At 41.4% G+C, this 23,396-nt stretch overlaps 1 protein-coding gene across 1 annotated transcript in view; it reads right to left on the bottom strand.

Moving 5' to 3' along the window:
• MRTFB (myocardin related transcription factor B) overlaps positions 1 to 23,396 on the bottom strand; it is a 314,132-nt gene that overhangs the window by 115,955 nt on the left and 174,781 nt on the right. Inside the window, exon 8 of the mRNA XM_069210422.1 lies at positions 4,328 to 4,575. Within this exon, the coding sequence (XP_069066523.1) occupies positions 4,328 to 4,575 (248 nt within the window). The remainder of the gene's footprint in view (positions 1 to 4,327; positions 4,576 to 23,396) is intronic.

Here is a 23,396-nt window from a genome sequence, read left to right as displayed (position 1 = left end):
ACTGCATAAAGTGCACAAAGATGATAATTCTGAGAAAGATTTGGAGGAGTGGAGTGATATGCTGGAACAACTGGCAGGCAACGCACCCTGTGATGTGCTGGAGACCATCCCCTCGCCTGCAGGAGATATGGTGAGCGATCTGGATGCTACAACCCACCCCGGCCCGGCACGCTTGAGCTCAAACATGATGGCGAACTTGGCACCCACTTAACACATCTTGCATGACTGTGTGCCTCAAGAACTTCCAGTTTAGAGTCGCTATTCAAGCCTACTAACTGGATGCTAGTTTTACTGGGAATGCCTGGTATGGCCCTGGATAGGACCTACCATCCTTCCCCAAGTTACACACCTCATAGATTTTTTGATGATCTACCATGTGACGTATATTCAAGATATATCTAATGCATAAATGTTATGTGTTTTACCTTATGTTTAAATGCCAGTAAAATACATTTAGAAGTACAGTGCCATAGACAGCAGTGGCATTTAGTGGCGTAGTGCAGAGTAGAGGGGCAGAGAGTTCAGTGACGAAGAGTGCAGTGTTGCAGAGTAGAGTGTCAGAGAGCAGTGATGTAGAGTGGAGCAGAGTAGAGAGCAGTGGCATAGAGTACAGTAATACAGAGTTTAGTGCAGTGATATAGAGTGCAGGTGTGTAGAGTGGCACAGAGTACAGTAATGCAGAGTAGAGTGCAGTGATATAGAGTGCAGTTGTGTAAAGTGCATTGGTGAGAGTGCATGGGTTAATAGTAGAGAGGCGTAGAGTAGAGTGGCGCAGAGTGGAGTAGAGTGGCATAGAGTGCAGTAGCGTAGAGTAGATTGTCTCAGAGTAGAGTGAAGTAGCGTAGAGTGCAGTAGTGCAGGGGTGTAGAGAGGCATATAGTGTACTGGCCTAGAGTAAAGTGGTGTAGAGAGCAGTGGCATAGAGTGCAGTGGTCCAGAGTAGATTAGAGTGGGCATACAGTGGATTGGCGTAGAAGGCAGGGACATAGATTTGAGTGATACACAGCAAAGTGCATTGGCGCAGAGTGTTTTGGCAAAGTGCAGTGGCACAGAGTAGCATGCAATGGATAATTCATGGTATGGTAGCACACTGTCATTACAGACAACATTTTTCAATTTAAATGATCATTACATTTGCACAGCCATATAATTTTACTAATAAAACTATACATGCAGACGAAAATGTGTGGAAATTTCATCCCCTAGTTTAATGATTTGTTTTGATTATATTAAAGTTTTTGTTTCCATCACAGTTCAGAAATGATACAAAATGTGCTTTATTTGTGCGTTCATAATTCTGATATACTCTATAATACTTACATAGTTCATTTAAATGTTATTGTGTGCTAGAAAAAAACACTTTCCTACCGAGAGTATCCAACAAGATTGTCCCATAAACCCTCTCACTTTGAAGTCAGAGAAAGACAAGTAAACAAGTGCCCTTAGAAGACAGTGCCTGACATTTGGCCTTGGCCTTTGAATGCACACCAAATGTGACAAGATAAGAACAAGATTTAAAGGCCTGTTAACAGAAAGCAAATTCATGGAAGGATACAGAAAATATGGTTTAGGCAATGGGAGGGACACATTGAACCTGGAGAGCCTAAAGCAAAGAAAGCCAGCAAATGGAAAGCCTGGAAGTGTGAGTTACAAACCACAACGTCAATGGTAATCAACGAGCAGGTGTTAACTAAAAATAGAGCAGAGGAAAGAAAAGCAACATTCTGTTTACGTTGCTTTAAACAGCTGCTTTAATTATGCTCATGCTCTGACCTGACCTGCCTTTCACCTTGGCTGCTGCCTCTTGCAACAAGCATTGTGACGTCAGAACTTGACTGTAATAAAGTATAATAGTCAAGTTCTGAAGTTTTTTCTAAGTATCGGCAACTGGGTAAATCACATGTCTCAGATTATAAAAATAAATTAGATACTGCTGTTTATACAGGGATTACAGAATCACATGTATTATAAAAATATAAAGGCCAGGGCTCAAAGTAATCCTCTGCAGCTAGCACCACCCACTACTCCTGCCACTGCTGTCAAATGACAGTGCCAGCATTCCCTTCTAACCATCACATTTAAACAAGTGTGACATTTTGGATCGACTATTGCAGGTCATCCCAATTTGTAGGGGTGTTCTAGAAGTACAAATGTATTATTGTTGAATAAATGAGATTGCTAAACACTTGTGTTGTGGTAGAAAAATAGGGTGAGAGCACCAGCATGTGGTGTGCTCGCATAAACAAGTGCTGATGTTTAAAAGTGCTGTGCCAAGCACAAGAGGAACACCCGCACAAATTAAGCACTGCTATAGGCATTCACAAAAAAGGTGAAAGTCCCAAAACACACTGTGGGAATACACAATATACCAAGTTTAAGGCAATGTTAAAGTCCTGTTCCTGAGCCAACACCAGTTTACACGTGGAACAGGAATAGGAGTTGTGTAATAATTTTCACACCCTTGTGGTATTCTTGCAAAAGATTCCATCAGACCCAACCTGTTGAAATGTATTACAGAAAAACGCCTGGCTAGAAAGTTGCAAAAACATGCCCAATGCGTGTGCTAAGAAACACTTTTTAATGTAATGCCTCATTTTTATGTTCAAAGTTAGGATAAGAGCATGTTTACAACTCCTTGTAAAAACCTCACCCTGGTGTAATGCTATTTACCAAATGTGGTAAATAAAACACTATTCCACTCACTGACTGGCGGCACTTTCAGTTAATAAGCCAAATCTACTGGCATGGGCAATGCTTGTTTGTTTTACCAACAACATATATTGTGAAAGTTTGCATTGGTGAGGGAAGGTATAATTCCCAAACCTAAAGTTATTCTATAATCTACGTTTTACTGGGAGTATCCATGTGCAAACACGTAGGATTCTTCTGTGTGTAAAAAACATAATACCAGCCACGGCTTTGTACCTTGACCACTGTAACTCTTTCATTTGAAGGAGAGGTCTCTGGGATTCCTAGAGTCAAAACACAGTGCCATCACGGCATTTTATTTTATTTTGTGTTCTATTCCCTAAAGGCCTCATTACGATTTGCACAATAAATTCAGCTATCGGAATTATGAATTTTGCAGTGTTTATCGTACCCGATGCAGGAAAAAAAAACAAAAAACCATCCATTAGATAAATTACGGCTGGCGGCTGGTCAAACCTGCCGATATTTGTTGGGAGTAAACTCCTCGGTCGAGACTAGCTCATGTGGATTTTGGTGTAGTAAGTACTAAAATCAGCTTGTTAGCTCACATTTCATGGGCCAATTCACGCACCAAATTGAAATGGGCCATTATCACCGCACTCCAGAAACTTCGGTTTTCCTCGTGTGCCATAGATAATTAGCGCATATGAAATCAGACCATTCATAAGGGAGCCTATAAAAATGTAACAAAGCCTGGAGTGGCTAGTCTGTGGTAGTAAACTGTCCCCTACTTAACATTTTATTGTGATTTACTTCCCAGGTCCAAGAAGACCTGCAGTGGCAATTGAAGTCACAGAACCTTGCCACGGAGAGGAAAAACTTCTTTTCTAGGAACATAGGCTCATTTCTTTAATTTGCTTTCAACTGTAACTAAGTGGCTTGACAATTTTTACCATATGGATTCCCGCTACACATTACGGTGCACAATGCCCTGGGTGGTGCTCTGATAACGTTACTAATTTACTAAACTAGTGCCTCATGGAATTTTTAGAAAATTACAGACTCTTCATCTCGTTAAATAATTAAAGGCAAGTAGCCATTTTTGTGTGCAGGCTTTAAACAGGAATATTGTGATATGATGCACCGGGCCTATCCAAGCTATGTTTTTTAAACACAGTTGTAAACTGAGACACAAAAAAGCACCCCAGCAAAAATAACATGACAAATGGGGAACACATATACTGTATTTGTGCCCGTTTCGCATATGCTATCCTCCCGTGGCATATTCTGGACAGGAACAGACCACTAGGTGGGATCTGGTGCAAAGTGTTCAGAGAAAAATCTGTAATGAACAGTGTTATGCGATCACATCTTAACAAGCACAAGTACTAAAACAGGCGCAAATCGTTTAATTGCCCAACCTAGGCTCTATGCCAATGGTGGCAGAGGGGCGACCTATGGCCCCTTACTGTAAGCTGTAGTGGGTGGAAGAAAAATGTGAATGACACAACAGACTAATAGATGAACAGAGGTGACTTAAAGCCCCGTGAATACGTTATATTTAATATATATATTTTAACGTGTGTGTGTACACATATATATATATATAATAATAATCAGAAGGTCATGGCTAACGCCAGACCTAAACATAGGCCCCAAAACACATCAATTTTCGTACTTAAGTGGTGCCGGGAGGATTGTCTGGTAATTGTAGTGTTGCTGTTGTTGGCTCAGGATCTGAAGCTGCAGAAAGAGTTGCTGCTGCTGCAGCAAGCGGGCATAGTTTGAGTCCATCTCGGGTTCGTTCTTTTCGCACTTTTGGTCTGGTGGTATATATTGGTGATATTTCAGTTTCTTGACTCGCGGCTTTGGTTCTTTTGACTTCTTGCTTCGGTGCTTTTCATTTGGGTTCTTGGGCTGACTTTGCTAGTATGGAGAAGATAAAGACAGATAAAGCAAAAACACAATAATGGAGAAAAAACAGCAACTACAGTGTACTTAAAAAAAAAAGTTATAGTGGTTGATGCCAAATGATACTACGGAACGTTATGCCGCAAGATTGTGAGGGTAGAGCTAAACCGATACTTTTGTGTATGTCAATACACTGCAATGAGCAGCACCACACTCACAGGCAGCACTCCTGCTTACCATTGAGAGCTATGCTACTGCCTACTAAACAATGGCTTGCACCTCCTTGTGGCGTGCTCTACCGGCAAGAACTCTACCAGATGAACTAGCTTCTGGGTATTTACTTTATCAGGCAGTCCTGATTTCTATGTGGGTATACCCCATGGTAATAAGTGATGAGTTCTGCTGTTCTCCACCACCAGAGGAATGATATATTGGCAAGCAAGTCAATACTAGTCATAATCTAGACAGTGTTACTGTGGTACAATGTGGGATCTTTGAGTAACTGCTTCGGCTATGGTGGATTTCTCTCCTCCTGTACATTGGTGGGTCTCCATTGCTTTAATAGCCAAAGCATATGCCAAGCCATCATAATATTTGGCAAATTAACCATGAATCAAGCATCAACATCAAATAAAATGTGATAAAGGCCCTTCCAATTACAAAAGGTTGTTTTTTCTGGCTCTCTGGTTCAGTTTAGTACACTAGATTATATGACTGTATTAAGTTACAGTTATAAAAAGTAATAGCTCAAGAAAAGCAGTTAGCAGATTTTGGGCTTGATTTAGATATCAGCTAATGTGTTACTCCATTACAACAGTGACAGATATCCTGTCTGCCGAAATATAAATCCCACTACTTCCTGTGGGATTTCTATTTCGGCATACAGGATATCCGTCACCGTTGTGCTGGAGTAACCCATCCACCAATATCTAAATGAGGCCCCTTGTCTTTTAAAAATGAGCTAAGAACAGAAAGTGCCCAACATCCTTTGAGAGCATGGTCAGAGCCAGAGCTAAGAATTCAGCACAAGCCAGCCTCGCGTCATACCTGGCTTGCCAACCTCTCTGCCCCCCTGGCCATGGAGACAGCCAGGCAAAAAAAACAAAGAACAGGTGAATGGTAAAACAGTCCTGATGTTTTTGCAATCCTATGGAAAAAAGTGGGATATCAATTGGCATTCAGACCATGGTCTTATTTTAATGCCTGTCATTAACATGTATCACCTGCTGCAGTGGACAGTATACCATGTGGAAGCATATTTAATTTCTGAATTAAAAGTGTGGAATCTCCTTATAGCAGTGGACCTCTGTGCCATTGTTCCTCTCAATGCCTTCTCAATCTAGGTTACAGTTTTTAGCTCTCACCTACCAGGTAGCACAAACTGCCTGGTTCTGAAATACCGATTGTGGACTTCCATTGGGCATCCAGTCTGCCCATTGCTGACTGTTAGACGGCCTTATTGGCACTCATTTTCTTGCTTCTTCTTCAATGGCTTGTCTTCCTCTTCTTTTGTTTCTCCCTCCCCTGGAACATAGCCTCTTTACCATCCTTTTGATTGGCTGTCTTTTATCCTTCTACTGCTCACATTTAGAAGACTACTTCATTTTTATTCAGCAGTCCATGACAGTGGACATGTTTTCTTGCTCTCTGCCTCGTATGCTGCTTCCTCCTGTCAAATCTACCCCCCACTGTGCTGCTCCCCATCCCTTTCAGCATGCTAGTAAAAGCACAGCAAAAGGGATATGACTGAATAGCACATATTAAGGGTTGTTTTTGTTATGCCTTGCATTTCACAAATTGCAGGCAGGTAGCCTTGGCACACAAAGCTTTTAAGATCCCGGAAGAAGGGCCATCTTTTGCCCTCACTCAGGTGGCATCTGGGGTAGAATATGCACTTTGCATGACACTTCACTTGCTGGCCATAAATTTGCTTCCAAGGATAATAAAGAGGACCAAATTGCTGAATCCTGAGAAAAGTAAATTAGGCTTGGTAAAGGTTTCCCTTTATATTCTGACACTTCCTTATTCTTTTTAAATTCTGTTCAGAGTTTCCTGGGTGAAAAAGTATTGAAAAACAAACCAGGTAATTAATAAAGATTTAAAACATGGAGTTCAATTTAAAGTTTGGCGATACCATATGGTTGGTTTTACTCCAGTATTTTGTAATTTTTTACTTTTGCTTTTTTTAAATAATGCTTTACAGACATAAATTGATAAAGCCAACAGCCTGGCACTCACATAAAGGCATGACCTACTTACTTTGCTAACAGTAGCTTGATTATCTTCCCTTCAAAAGGTTCGTTCTAATCACAAGCCTGCATATACACACTGTAAATGCTTAGTTCTCTTTCTACATTGTTACTCAGTATCACTCGTGGAAGTAAGGTACTGCTCGCCATGGAAACAAATAAAAGGAACATAGAAATGCAAGCTACCTACCCACCCACACAGTTCCATTACACATAAAGAGGGCCTATTAAAAACGTGTTTGGGTACTTATTAACATGCGTTGGATACACAACGTTCCCATCAGTGACCTCTCAAGAAAATTATTCTCCTGCATGCCAGTCACAAACAACGTGATTATAAATATGCCGTCATACCTCTTCAGTTACACAGGAAATACTCGACTCTCAAGGACACTGCTGTTCAACCGATCATATCCATTTGCGTATAGAACAGTACAGAGAGGGCATACTCCGAACTGATTGGTGGTTACAAGGCTGACTCATTCATAATGATTCACAATATCATTTGCAGCGATGTGCATCAACAATGAAATGCTCAAGGACCAGAGTTTTGACTGTACAGTTAAAAAGAAGGCCTCCATAAACGAATGAATTCTGATGAATGGCTTCCAAGAAAATAATAGTAATTAAGCTGTCAAGGGTAATAACCGTTGTTAAAGACCCCGCAGGCCCATGCTGCAGTCGAGGATCTATAATGAGGGAGAGACCTGTTGGCAACAGTTATAGTCAGAGGCAGAAGAGCTATAATGCTTTAGAATATTCCACCAAATTAGCGTGGAATGTTCTAAAATAAAAAGGGAGAAACAGAAAGACAAACAATGGAATACTGGAGTAGAAAAAGAGTGTTTTGAATGGCCCAGGGAACCTTTTTACCTTGGGCCATGTTGCAGGAGCGAGAACTCAGACTGGCTGCCAGCAACATGAGACAAAAGTTACTGGCAGCAATTATAGACTTGGGGGCTTAGTCCCCTGTCCTTAAGTTGCAAAAAATAAATAAATAAATAAAAATGATGTACGGGGGCAGGAAAGTAATACCCTGCGCCCCTAGGCCCCTTGGGGGAGGGGGGTGGGGGGGAGATGGGACAGAGGGCCCCCCTGAGCCAAAATAAAAAAACAAATCACAGCACATTGAGATCACAGTAATAAAAATTGGCCTCAGCCATTTGGACAGGGGTCCTACAACATTTCAAATATATATATGGGTACTTTACCAGGATTATTATTGCATGAGATAACGACTTATGTGCCTTTATGAACTATGCAAATGCATTATTGAGGGAGTGGAAACTTGTGAGAATGTAATAATATACAAATATGTTAAATATACTATTAAGACCATTATTGAGTTAGAATTAAGAAAATATATCATTAATATAAATACTTTTTTAGAGAGATAATTATGAAAATAAACCGCTCATCGTTTGATTTTGTGGAAATATATGCCCCCCAAAAAAGTACTGTATTAACTGAAAGGAACTGCATCCAAAAGGATTATTATAATTAATTTTGTAATTAAGTAACTTAATTTGAGAACCATGTAATGATCTCACTTTCAAATTTGTCAAAATATCTCCAGAACAAAAACACTGCATTGCGAGGGATTTAGTATGAAAAAAAGAGATACTGTGTTAAGTAACATGTTAAATCAAGCTAAACCCTGCAAATATTGTGATCACTCAGAAAGTTACACGTAACACTGTGGTCTTTTTATGGGCATATACCTTTATGAAGGAGGTATAGACAAAAGGAGTGTGCTCCTTTAAATGTTTGTTTTGCACTGCACGATGGGATGGCCCAGTCGAAGGCTTCTGTCTAAACACGTAGGCCATTTTTTTGTGGCACCTTGCACATTGTACTTCTATGAAAAAATAATAAATCTGTTTTGAAAAAGCAACAAATCGTACCAGATTTGGGCCATCTCCTGGGAATGTTCAAAGAACAAACTGTGAAGTGGAGCAGGTTTCCTGGGCAAATACTATGTCACTTACCCAGTGTACATCTGTTTGTGGAATGTTCCGCTGCAGATTCACATGCTATGCACAGGTCCTGCCATCTAGTGTTGGGCTCCGAATGTTACAAGTTGTTTTTCTTCGAAGAAGTCTTTTCGAGTCACGGGACCGAGTGACTCCTCCTTTTCGGCTCCATTTCGCATGGGCATCGATTCCATCTTAGATTGTTTTCCCGCAGAGGGTAAGGTAGGAGTGATAGAGTGTAAAGAAAGAGATGTCCATGCAATGGAATAGAGATGTATATATATATATGTACAAATTTAAATGTAACTTAAACGGCTACAGGCTCCCGGGGAGGAGGGAGGGCGCATGTGAATCTGCAGCGGAACATGCCACAAACAGATGTACACTGGGAAAGTGACATTTTCCATTCAATGGCATGTGTAGCAGCAGATACACATGCTATGCATAGACTACAAAGCAGTTCTCCTCCCCTAAGCGGTGGTCAGCCTGTAGGAGTTGAAGTTGTTTGAAAGCGTGTTCTTAGTACAGCCTGTCCTACTGTGGCTTGTTGTGTTGTTAACACATCTACACAGTAATGCTTGGTAAATGTATGAGGTGTTGACCAAGTGGCTGCTTTACAAATTTCTGTCATTGGTATATTTCCTAGAAATGCCATTGTTGCTCCTTTTTTCCTAGTGGAAAGTGCTTTTGGTGTAATTAACAGCTGTCTTTTAGCCTTTAGGTAACAAGTTTGGATACATTTCACTATCCATTTGGCTATGCCTTGTTTTGATATAGGATTACCAGTATGGGGTTTTTGGGATGCGACAAACAACTGTTTAGTTTTCCTAAATGATTTTGTTCTGTCGATGTAATACATTAAAGCTCTCTTAATATCTAATGTATGTAGTGCTCTTTCTGCCACTGATTCTGGCTGTGGGAAGAAGATTGGAAGTTCCACTGTTTGATTTAAATGAAACGATGAGATGACTTTAGGTAGAAATTTAGGGTTTGTGCAAAGTACAACCTTATGTTTGTGTACTTGTATAAAGGGTTGTTCAATAGTGAATGCTTGTATTTCACTAACTCTTCATAATGAAGTGATTGCCACTAGAAATCCTACTTTCCAAGTTAGGAATTGAATCTGACAGGAGTGCATGGGTTCAAAGGATGGACCCATGAGTCGTGTGAGTACAGTGTTAAGATTTCATTAAGGTACTGATGGCGGTCTTGGAGGTATGATTCGTTTTAGACCCTCCATGAAAGCTTTGATGACAGGCACTCTAAATAGAGATTTGGTTTGTTTATTTGGCAAATATGCAGAAATTGCTGTGAGATGTATCTTAATGAATGAAAAAGCTAAATTTACTTTTTGTAGGTGGAGTAAATAACCTACAATGTCTTGTATGGTTGCGTCTAAGGGTGTTATGTGTTTTGCTTGGCAGTAGAAAACAAATCTTTTCCATTTGTTTGCATAACACTGCCTGGTGGTAGGTTTTCTTGCCTGTTTAATCACTTCCATACATTCTGGTGGAAGATTTAGATATCCAAACTCTTAGTTTTCAGGAGCCAGATTGCCAGATTGAGCATTGCTGGATTGAGGTGTCTGATCTGTTGTTTGTTTTGCGTCAACAGGTCCGGTCTGTTTGGGAGTTTGATGTGTGGTACTACTGACAGGTCTAGCAATGTGGTGTACCATGGTTGACGTGCCCACGTTGGTGCTATAAGTATGAGTTTGAGTTTGTTTTGACACAATTTGTTGACCAGAAATGGAATGAGCGGGAGAGGGGGAAAAGCATGAGGAAATATCCCTGACCAGTTGATCCATAGAGCATTGCCCTTGGATTGAGGGTGTGGGTACCTGGACGCGAAGTTTTGGCATTTTGCATTGTGGTTGGTGGCGAACAGATCTATGTCTGGTGTCCCCCACTGACTAAAGTATTTGTGAAGTACTTGGGGGTGAATTTCCCAGTCGTGGGTTTGTTGGTGATCTCGACTGAGGTCGTCTGCTAATTTATTGTGAATTCCTGGAATGTATTGAGCTACCAGCTGTATGTTGTTGTGAATTCCCCAAGGCCAAATGTTTTGTGCTAGAACACAAAGTTGTGATGAGTGGGTTCCTCCCTGTTTGTTTAGGTAGTACATTGTTGTCATGTTGTCTGTTCTGACAAGAATGTGTTTGTGAACAAGAAGAGGTTGAAAGGCTCTTAGTGCTAGGGATACTGCTAGCAGTTCTAAGTGATTTATGTGAAGTTGTTGTTGTTTTTGTCCCATTGTCCCTGAATATTGTGATTGTTGAGGTGTGCTCCCCATCCAATCATTGATGCATCTGTTGTAAGAATGGCGTGAGGCACAGGGCCTTGAAATGGCTGCCGTTTGTTTAAATTTGTGGGATTCCACCACTGAAGCTAAATGTGTGTTTGGCGGTCTATCAATACTAGATCTTGGAGATGACTGTGTGCCTGTGACCATTGTTTTGCAAGGCACTGTTGTAAGGGCCGCATGTGTAATTTTGCGTTTGGGACAATGGCGATGCATGATGCCCTCATACCCAACAGTTTCATGACAAATCGGACAGTGTACTGGTGGTTTAGCTGGATTTTTGGCAATATGGTGTGGAACAATTGCACTCTTTGTGGACATGGGCTTGCAAGTGCTTTTTGGGTGTTTAATGTGGCCCCTAAGTACTGCTGAATTTGTGCTGGTTGTAGGTGTGATTTTTGGTAATTTATTGAGAACCCTAGTGTGTCTAGGGTGTTTATTACATAATGTGTGTGATGTTGGCACTGTTTTTGAGTGTTGGCTTTTATTAGCCAGTCGTAGAGATATGGGATGACATGTATATGTTTTCTCTTTATGTATGCTGTGACTACGGCAAGGCATTTTGTAAATACTCTGGGAGCTGTTGTTATCCCGAAAGGTAACACTTTGAACTGGTAATGTTTTCCCTGTATTACAAATCTGAGATATTTTCTGTGAGCTGGATGGATGGGTTAGTGAAAATACGCATCTTTTAGATCCAGTGTTGCCATAAATTGTTCTTGTTGTAGCAGTGGGACTACATCTTGTAGTGTAACCATGTGAAAGTGTTCTGATCGGATGTAGAGGTTGGGAGTCCTGAGATCTAATATTGATCTTAATGTTTTGTCCTTTTTGGGAATGAGGAAGTACAGGGAGTAAACCCCTGTTCCTTTTTGATGATGTGTTACAAGTTCTATGGCTTGTTTGAGTAATGGTGCCTGTACTTCTGTTTGCAACATTGAAATGTGTTGAGATGGAAGTTTGTGCGCTTTTGGGGGAATGTCTGGAGGAGTTTGTGTGAACTCTATGCAGTAACCATGTTTGATAATGGATAGTACCCATGTGTCTGTTGTGATGTCTAACCATTGGTCGTGGAACATTTTCAGTCTTCCTCCCACAGGGGAAGTGTGTTGAGGGAAGGTGATGACAAAGTCACTGTTTGTTGTTAGTGGCTTGTTTTGAGGATTGGAATTTTCCTCTGGATTTGGGAAATTGCCCTCTGTATGATCCCCGAAATCCCCCTCTTTGGTATTGTGTCTGGTATGAGGGCTTGGATTGGGATGTGGATGGCTTGGAGGGCTGTGGCCTGAAGCCTCCCCTATATTGAGGCTTCCGAAATGTGCCTCTGTATTGGGATGAATAACGCGCTCCCATCGCTTTAGCAGTGTCGGCATCTTTTTTCATTTTATCTATGGCTGTGTCCACTTGTGTGCCAAATAATTGTTGCTGATTAACAGGCATGTTGAGGACGGTCTGTTGGATTTCAGGTTTAAAACCTGATGACCTGAGCCATGCATGCCGCCTAATGGTGACAGCCGTATTTATAGTCCTTGCGGCTGTATCAGCTGAGTCTAGCGCTGATCTTATTTGGTTGTTTGTAATTGCCTGTCCCTCCTCTACTACCTGCTAGGCACTCTTTTGGTGTTCCTTGGGGAGATGTTGAATAATGTCCTTGATCTCATCCCAATGAGCCCTATCGTATCTAGCGAGAAGGGCCTGCGAATTAGCTATGCACCACTGATTGGCTGCTTGCGACGCCACCCTTTTCCCTGCAGCATCAAATTTTTTGCTTTCCTTATCTGGAAGGGGTGCATCTCCAGAGGACTGCGAGTTAGCCCTTTTCCACGTTGCGCTGACCACTACTGAATCGGGGGGGGGGGCAGCTGTTGTGTGATATACACTGGGTCTGAGGGTGGTTGTTTCTATTTTTTTCTACCCTCGGGGTTATGGCTCTTCCTTTAACCGGCTCCTGGAATATCTGCTGAGCATGTTTGAGCATACCGGGAAGCATGGGTAGGCTTTGGTATGTGGCGTGGGTCGAGGACAATGTATTGAATAAGAAGTCGTCCTCTAGAGATTCTGTGTGCATGCTCACGTTGTGGAAAGCTGCTGCCCTAGCTAGAACCTGGGTGTACGAGGTGCTATCCTCAGGAGGCGATGGCTTAGATGGGTAGCACTCTGGGCTGTTGTCTGATACTGGGCCATCATAAAGATCCCATGGATCTGTGTCCTGATGTGACTGCATAGTGTGTGTTGGAGACTGTGCAGTGGGGGTAGCAGGTGGGGAGTCAGTCCGTTGAGGAGAGTGAGGAGGAGACTGCTGAGGAGAAAACTGGCGAGGCGGAGATTTCTCTCTTGGCACTTTAGCCGTTGGCTGATCAGTGTCCAAACGTCCATGGAAGGCCAGTTTTCTTTTTTTTAAGAGGAGGTGCTGTGAGGATCTTGCCAGTTTCCTTGTGGATCTGTATCCTGGCTTGTTTGTCATGGAAATCCTCCATTTGTTGTAGCTCTTCCTCAAATCTATGGCTTTATTTGAGCTGTTTTGAAAGTCCATGCTCCTCTGTATAGGAATGTTTTTTCGGCTCCGAAGCCGTTTTTTTTGGCACCGAAGGGCTTGGAGTAGTGGTTGGCCTCGGTTCTGAAAGGGATTTGGGGGTCAAGGCTCGATGGGTCGGTGTCGTATGCTTTCGGAGCCTGTGTCTTGGCTCGAGTCCGAAGACTTCGTAACGGGCGTGGCCTTTTTCAGTGCTGAAGGTGTTACTTGGTCACCAGTCGATTTTTTACAGGTGGAGCCATGGCCTTCCGCCAGTGGCGTCCCCAAGGCCTTATGTTTGGTCTTGGTCTGGGTCGGGCAAGCGTACTCACATGCTAGCCCGCTGTTAGTGGTTGGTCGACGTCAGACTCCTCGGAATCGGATCCCTGAACGGAGATGGCGGTGTGAATCATCTCCTCCTCTTCTGCGTCGAGGCGTTCAGTGCTTCTGGACGCCATCTGTAACCTTCTTGCTCTTCGGTCTCGTAAGGTCTTTTTCGAACGGAATGATTTGCAGGCTTCACAAGTATCCTCTCGATGATCTGGAGACAAACACAGATTACAAACCAGATGTTGATCCGTGTAGGGATACTTGGCGTGGCACCGAGGGCAGAATCTGAACGGGGTCCGGTCCATGAGGCTTCGACAACACTTGCGGTCTGGCCGACCAGGCCCAAGTTGGGCGCAGGTGCCCCGAAGGGCAACCGAAGATGTGTATCCGCCAGTACCGAGGTGTCGATGCTAGATGGGACACGATCGAGAACAATACCGACGATTTTCGATGGATTATAAGTTTGTCCGACTCGAACAACCGGAGTGAAGAGGAACACGTCCAAACCCGATGGCAGGAAGAAAACAATCTAAGATGGAGTTGCTGCCCATGCGCAATGGGGCCGAAAAGGAGGAGTCACACGGTCCTGTCACTCGAAAAGACCTTTCGAAGAAAAACAACTTGTAACACTCCGAGCCCAACACTAGATGGCAGGACCTGTGAATAGCATGTGTATCTATCTGCAGCTACACATGCCATACAACATATATATATATATATATATATATATATATATATATATATATATCAAAAACGAAGTTGTCCTCATGTGAAAGCGCACTCCCAACAGGTTAATTAAACGGGAAGAAAAAGCAAAGCCAGCAACTCACAGTGAATTTCTTTAAGCAGTTTCATTATTCCAGGCCTTTGGTTATAAAATCATCTCTGGGCACGTGTTTCTAGGTCAATCCTTTCTTCAGCAGAGAAAAATATAGAAGTGTTTCACCCTCGTAGGTGCAGCCAGTGCTGGAAGTGTTCCAGGCATTTCTTTCTTGTTGAAAAAACCGGCATGGCTTCAGCTTGTCTAATTGCAGGCACCTGATTAATCTCTTTAATTACCAGTCCGCCCCAGTGGGCCTCTCAAGTGAGTACAGTGCATGCTGGTTATGGTGGTCCTGCAATTTTTTAATTTTACCCCAAGTGGGTTGCTGGAGCCAAACGAAATAATGAACCCAAGTGCAAAACCTATGTAGGCGAATCCAAAGTAAAATTGTCAGATTTGCTGTGAATAGCCCAACCTGATTGCTCTTATGTGACAATCCATTTTTAGTCACACAGACCTGCTTCGATGTGCAGTGGTGCTGCTTTCCCGACTGGACGGGCCGGTTAGTTATCAAAAACGAAGTTGTCCTCATGTGAAAGCGCACTCCCAACAGGTTAATTAAACGGGAAGAAAAAGCAAAGCCAGCAACTCACAGTGAATTTCTTTAAGCAGTTTCATTATTCCAGGCCTTTGGTTATAAAATCTTCTCTGGACACGTGTTTCTAGGTCAATCCTTTCTTCAGCAGAGAAAAATATAGAAGTGTTTCACCCTCGTAGGTGCAGCCAGTGCTGGAAGTGTTCCAGGCATTTCTTTCTTGTTGAAAAGACCGGCATGGCTTCAGCTTGTCTAATTGCAGGCACCTGATTAATCTCTTTAATTACCAGTCCGCCCCAGTGGGCCTCTCAAGTGAGTACAGTGCATGCTGGTTATGGTGGTCCTGCAATTTTTTAATTTTACCCCAAGCAGAAATTGTCACGCTGAGATTATTCTGTCAAATAACTCAAGGCTTCTTACAATATTTATTATCTACAACGTAGAAGCTTTGCCATATTTGGAAACCTTTTCTGCAGAACCAATATAATTGTGTGGAACATATTGGACACAAATCGTCAGCTGTCATCTGCACATAGCCTTACTCCTCAATACAAAGATTTATAACATGTTCAATACATCTACACACCGATGATGCATTAGAAGCACATGGATTTGTAAACACTTGCACCTATTAGCTTGACCCAGGCCATACAAAATTAGGTAGAAAAATAATATGGTAGCTACTAGCCACTATGTAAACTACAAAACAAACTAACACACTGACTGGATGATGCCATGAGTGATATCATCCATTATGTCATTTGAGATGTCAGAAATGATGTCATCAAACCTGTCATGAGTGATGTAGTAAGTGAGGTCATTAGCGGTGCATGGTTGGGGCAGAAGTCATAGTTAGCTCGGCTAACTATAATTGGTGAATTTCTGTGTTATTTTTATTTCAAAACATTAATGTTGTCACTGACATATTCACCTAACTGTAATATTACTTTAATCTTTGTTTTTTTTACAAAAGATATAAAAAACAGTTTACAGTTGATATAAATGGAAATAAGGTGGTAAGATTGTATCTTATGTTAAAAAAAAGCTTAGAAATTCACCAAAAAAAAACAAAGGTTAAAGTGGAGATATACAGAGATTTTTTAATAATAAAAAGTACAATTTAAAACTACAAAAAGACTTAAGTTCACCAGTTGTACATAAATGACCTAAGTATAACTTGTACTGCCATGGATTTCAGATGTCATCAGTGATGTAATATGTGATACCATAAACAGTGCATCACAGTGGTGCAAGTTATTCTTAGGTCAGTTATGTATAACAGGAAAATGTGAGTGGTTTTTGGCTTTAAAATGGTAAGCTTTTTTAATGTTTAGAAGACCAACATATAACTGCATTTAACCTTTGTTTCAGTGAATTTCTGTATTTTTTTAAAATGTAAATTAGTATCTTTTTACGAAAAGTCTGCAGCCACCCACCTGCCGTGCACAGCTGAAGGCCATGTGTGACGGGAGGCTGACTGCAGGTCCTGGAAAATCCCCATGGGCATCCAACCTCCCCCACCAAACATGGCCTTTGACCATGCAGTGTACAGTTGGCCTCAGGGCTTGGCCTGTGCTCAGGTCCTGTAGCAACTCCAGCAGGCGGTCAAACCCCATGAGTGGCCAAGCCCTCACGGACCTCCACCATGCATTCTTCCTTTTTTAATTTTCTTTTTGGTCCTGCAAACCGACTGCGCTTCAGACAAACTGCAGGAGTAAGTGAACTGGGAATGTGCATTTGCACACTTACCGCTTCCTTCATTTTTTTGCTCCAAATGTAAAATGTTTTTTTATGTAATGGAAAGCATTAGCACTATGGCCCTTTAAAATATGGGGTCTTCTGTGGACTTTTCACACTCAATTGAACTCATAACTCCTGCATTTTTACCACTAGTGCGTGCTGGATATGTATTTTGACTGTGAGTTGCTATTGGGAATGCTTACGAAGACTGCAAGGATGTGACTCCATTTGTTCACCACATTCTCAAAGTTTACCAATCTAATACTTGCCTGGGAATACTCATGTTCCCAGGGCTAATACTAAAATTATGTATGCAGAAAACCCCAAAATGTGTATTTTTAAGCTCAGTAAATTTTAACTGTGGGCATCAATGTTTGCAGATTTGTATTTTTCTGACTCTGCAGCTGTCATATGTCCTCACGAACAGCACTTACTTTGCAAGAAAGTAAAAAAGTGAGGGGCAAATGTACTAACAACCAAGTTGTATTTCAGCCACATTTGTGCACCAAGACTGATGTGGTATTCTCATTTAATAACAGCACGTTTCCACACCAATCTTCGGATATGGTTCCGAAGATCTGGCCATTTCTGGTTTCTACACAAAATCAGTAATTCTAAAATATTAAGAATTGCAATCACGTACCAAAGAAAATCCAGGAATACTCTTTGGAAATATTAACCACACAGATCACAACACACTGCATTCTTCTAATGTGCCAATCTGTTCAAAGAGGATAGCCCCTGCCAGTTGAGTACTTTCCTTTTGAGGCTAAACATTAGTGGTGTGGGAATGAATTTCGAATTTGACAATTACATAACTTTGCCACGCTGTATAACTTGTCAACTTCACCCAAGTTTGTCCTCTGGCAAAATGTCCTGCAAAACTAATGTTTTCTGTATATAGTGTTTCCACAAAAAAACGTTTGCAGCAGGGGAATGCATGTTTCAAACCTACTTCTTGAATGATTTTCACTGCTTTTTCTAAACTGTGCCACGTTTGTGAAGTTACTGAAATTAAAAGAGTTTTTAAAAATCTGTTGGAGGCTGGCAAATGGGAAGAGAGTCAGTACTGATTTTCAGAAGTTGCGCCTCTGCCTAGTATGGCATGAGGGGTGAAAAACAATGGACTGAAATGTGAACTTGAACATGCTTGAGATTAATTGAAGCATTCTGTCGATCACGTTGTTTGTTGCAGATATTAACTTCAACAACTTTGTAAATCCCTTCTAAAAATGTGCACATCATAGTGATAAAAGTATCGTTAGAAGGCCATATGTGATCCAACTGAAGAAGCAATGTCTTAATGTCATTACGCTAGGAAACTCCCTTACGTTATACCCTTCGCATGCAGAGAGTTCTATATTGTACTTATTTCACGATCACAATTTTCGAAGCTTTTATAGCGCTTTGCCTCTTGCACACATCTACGAATGTTTCACATGAGTATAAGTCTAAAAAGTGCATAAACGTGTATAAAATGGAGTCTAAATCTTTGTAGCCCCCCACAGAGTTAGGACTGTGGGCTACTTGCACTGGGCAGTTCTCACCTTGTGCACATTCAAGTGTGCTAGGCCTTCGAGTCACAACTGGGGGAAAATCAGAAAATTTTTGGCGGTGTCACAGTTCTAAGTGACACCTTGGCATAAAAGATTCTGCGAATTAGGATCTCACAAAAACATATAAAGCAACTTTTCCATAATGGATGTTGGAGAACCAAGGCCCAGTAAACATAACTGTGTTTCTAACAAAATATCAATGCAGGTATACTCCAGATTACTGCCACCAGAACGTCCACAGATGAGAATGAACACATTGTATCCTGAATAATAGCTCATATAACCCTTCGGGACACCGTAGAGGAAGTCATCACTACTGCCCCTTAGTGAAGGCTAAATAGTCCGAAATTATGTCAACACATTTATGTTTCTCGCAATAGCATGCTAACTGAAGAGAGATTGGCCCGGTTTGTGGTGTGGGGAGTTGTGGTTCTTGCTTCTTTAGCATTCTTGCCAGATAACGTCTGTGGTTACTAAGCATTTTAGTAAAAAGCTTGAATAGGTGAACAACACAATAGAAATATTTTGCATTATATCTGTTGGAAAGTGATACAAGAGGTATGAGACTTGCCGTTCTGCCCCACTCCACCCTCCTAAAAGTATGCCGTAACTGCTTAAATTCAAGGCTAAAAAAAAGAGGTATTTTCCAACGGAGCAAGTTTGAAGTAGAGCCTGATTCCTGTGCTTCTAGGACAGCATCCATACTTGATACAATTACTGCCCATCTGTCCTTGAGGAACGCACCGGGAGAACTAGCCTGACACTGATGGCAAGCGGGGAGTGAAACAGACCCTGTATCCCGAGAGAAACCAGTTACAGGAGCTGTTGATACATCTAGCTTGATCAATATTTCTGTGCTAGAAGTTTTTATTTCTATCAATCAAATAACTTAATAATAATAAATCCATATATTTGCCTACAAAGTAATAACAATTCTTGGAAAATAGATTTGCTGCCAATGAATGATAGATGTGCTGTCTGAACAGCAGCCATTTTGCCTCACACAATCCTTCAGTGATGGGCCTTGGTTGCTCAGCCCTGCTGCCCACTGAGATCCGCCAGCAACGGAGGTGCTTGTTGCAGAGATTGCCCAGCTTCTCCTGCATTTTTCAGGCCCAGGAGAACTGTCCTACACTGGTGAAAAGCAGCAAGGAAGCTACACCCTCGGTCTTGGAGAACACTGTATACCAAGCAATAACTGCAAGTTTTTCATTAAATGAAGTGCTTGATACTTACGCCAGAGAACCAGCATTTTAGTGAAGCTGTGTAGGAGGCTATGTCAACAGATAATCAGAGAGCAACCTGTAGTGTCAGGAAGACCGAGTATAATGGTTTGCCCTCAGGCTGAGGTAATGCCTGAGCTTATGAGATGGCATGTTGCCCAGACAATACTTATATCATCACACACATTTCACTTCAAATGGCATGATGCCTACCCTCATACCAATGCTGAATCTACAGGTAGAGTTGACCTTTTAGAAGATAGACCATCAAACACGTTCCTGACTGCAAAATTTTCCCACCAAAAACAATCCTGATCATGCAGTTAGCTAGGTGCCCTTAGCCAACATGGACAGCCTACTGAGTAACGTTATCTTATCTATATGCCTCTATCAAACTATAAATATATATGTGTATATATATATATATATATATATATATATATATATATATATATACACACACACACACACACACACACACAAAAACACACAGTAGTAATGTGGCAATACGTAGTTATGTTTGAGACTAAGGTTTCGTTGACAGACATTTTTTTGATTTGCTTAGAACTTTGTTTTTGACCCTGTGGATGGATTTACACAAAATGTGGCAATCTACTTACTCAGTCAGTTTTCCCATTTTAGCTCTTATAGGAAATGTTCTGAAAGATATAGCAAAAACGGCTGAATGGCTGTACATTAAACTTGGCATTAAAACAGAACTTTGATCAAAAAGCATGCTTTTTTGATTTGGTTAGATCTATTGAGCATTTTTTGAGATATAAGTGAATAAAAAAGTTCCTACTAACACTTTTGGCTGGATTATGGCAGGAAAATGTTTTTCAGCCATCTTGAAACTTGTGAGATGGAAACTGCTCGCAAGCAGCCACTTTTGAGGTTGGCTTTAACAGTCCTTTTGTGCCTGGCATGCAAGTTGCTTTTAACTCATGAGTTTCAGGCAATGTGAAAAAATAAATAAGCAAAGTCAAACACAAAAAGAAGTATCAGGTTTTGTTTGGAAGGCAGTGAATAGGTGCGGCACACAGCAAAGGCTGCACACATGGGGCACTGGACACCTAAAGTGGGGGTTGGGCGCCCACAATGTGTTAGGCAGAGGACCTGGTGAAAATGAAATACATAATTCAAATCACAAACCATGCTGCACAGCACCTCCTGCAAGTTAGGCGCAAGGTGAGGTCACAGGCCAGGCCGTGTCCAACCCTTAAAGGCTCATGGCCAAATGCCACACACAAGGGGCATTGGACGCCCACAGAAGGTTGAGCACACAGCCTGGCCTGGGACCATCCCCACACTGACCCCCAACTTGCGGCTGGCTCTCGCCGAAACCCCATTGTGCACTGGCGGGGGTGGGTGTGAGAATAAACTGTATCAAAAAAAGCCACTGAAAAAAATCAAATTAGAAACTATGTTATGTGTTCGGCTTAAAAGAATAAAACCACTGAAATTCACAAACACTACTCACTTTCTTCCGTATCGCAAAAAAACACCCATTTAGCAACGGCACAGATACACAAAAACAATTAAGGGGACAATAACATGATAGATGATTGTGAGTTATGTCATGCGTGTTCATAAACATAACTGGTGTATTACAGAGGTTTTATGCGTTTGAGACAGAAACATAGCTCAGTTTTTTACCCTGCCCCGTTTACGATAGGAGAATAAGAGGCAATTTGTTCCCTATCTCATTGACAAAGAGGACTTGAAAAATAGCACTGACAGGTCTCATTCTAAACCTGGCATCTGAGTCCTGTTATCTGTGTTTACAAAATTATCCAGCTCTCCAAGTAGCAGCCTTTACAAGAGCAAACCAGGAAGAAAATTACCCTTTAAAACGTGAAGGAAACTAAACACTGAAATAAACTACACAGGAAACTGAAAACCCACAATCATCTGAAATGTATCTAACCTGTCACAAAGGACCGAGTAAAGTTGCTGTAAAGTGAATGGGTACTCCGGCACCTCTGTTTACACTTCACTGTGGGACCGTGCAAAGTCTGGGTGTACTCAGTGCTATTCATGCACACTTCTGGATGAAACTGAGGAACGTTTGTTGTTTTTTTGCCCAAACTATTCTTAACCCAGAGTTAGGTGGATTGTACCCCTATGCCGCCTTCTGAGCCTAACAAACCAAACAGATGCCCTTAGGATTTTCAAAAGGAGACTCCTCGAGTCTGATCGTGGCAGGTGTACCCAAATTCCTTTATGTGGCCTGGTTCATTAAGCACAGTTTTTAAGTGGTTTGGGACTACTCATGTAGCTTTTTAGGAAATTTGTACATCTTTTATTAATGCTTTAATACCGCAATTTGTTGGAATTGAGTTTTATTCATTTATCTCAATCAAAATGTATTGCCTTTTTATGATGTAATTCTGATGTTTGATTTTATGTCTCGATGTTGAAATTATATTTTCGGTCCGTCAATAAAATTTCAAACTTTGAAACGGGTACTAGTTGAAACTTTGAAACAGGTACTCCAGTCACTTCATTCAAGTCCAAAGTTCTAAAGTTAGTGTTCTTTTGCTATGCCAGTTATGTACAACACAATTAAGCCTCCAGGTTTTAATTTTTTCATACTTTTTAAACACAATTACGGACAGAAAACAATCTGTTTTTTTCTGTGTATTTATTAAATAAACTGAAAAAGAGGACGTTGTTATTCTGTGGATATTTACAAATGCTTCCAATAATGTCTGCCAGGAGCTACCTGTGAAGACTGACAACACGAAGAGTTAAAAAAAGAATGAGAATGTAATTGAATAGACGCACTTGTTTCTACCACAATGCCAATATTTTTATATGAGTGTACTTTTGTATTATGGTTTGTCTGCTTGTTTTAAAACCTGATGTTGGTGTGCATTTAACTATTATTATAAGACTGAAAATATATTATTTACACTGTAATTTTTTCACAGAGCAGAAAATATATGTTGGTAAATACAGATAGTGATGACGTGAACAAAACATAAATATGGATAAATTAACACCCAAAAAAACGGGGGCGCTAAATATAATAATGCTACTCGATAGTGGTGATGGTGGCTGAGACTCAAAAGGCATGTGCAATATTCTCAAGATCAGAGATTTTTTTTTATAACGGTGGCAACCTGTCTTAGGGCCTCATTAGGAGTTCGGCTGGTGTTTTTTACTGTCTGCCAAACTTCCGATGGGGAGGCTGCCGCCACACAGGCTACCTCCCCACCAGACCCCGTAAGAGTTACCCACTAGGCTGGCTATCATGTCTTAGTACTACTTTCATATCCGTGACAAGAAGCCAGAATCTTAAGTCTACTAGTATATAATCAATTAGGCTAGTACTCTGGTTACACTTAAAGGTGAGCCTCCCCTCCTTATCCGACAGGGTTCTCCCATTGCAAGCACGGACAGGTTGGTTAAACGTTAAGGCATTAATTTGTACAGCCAGTGGAGACCATCTCCTGATGAGGCGTAAAGTCAAGTCTGAAATATTCCAGGCCTTATCCTCCACCTGAGACAGGCCATTTAAACTCACATCTAGAGGCTCAGACTGGCAGTTAAAATCGCTGCACATAATTTTAAAAGCCACCACCGGTAGAG

This window comes from Pleurodeles waltl, chromosome 10 (genome assembly GCF_031143425.1).
Source record: "Pleurodeles waltl isolate 20211129_DDA chromosome 10, aPleWal1.hap1.20221129, whole genome shotgun sequence".
Classification (NCBI taxonomy): Eukaryota; Metazoa; Chordata; class Amphibia; order Caudata; family Salamandridae; genus Pleurodeles; species Pleurodeles waltl.
This window is presented reverse-complemented; position numbering and strand designations above follow the sequence as displayed.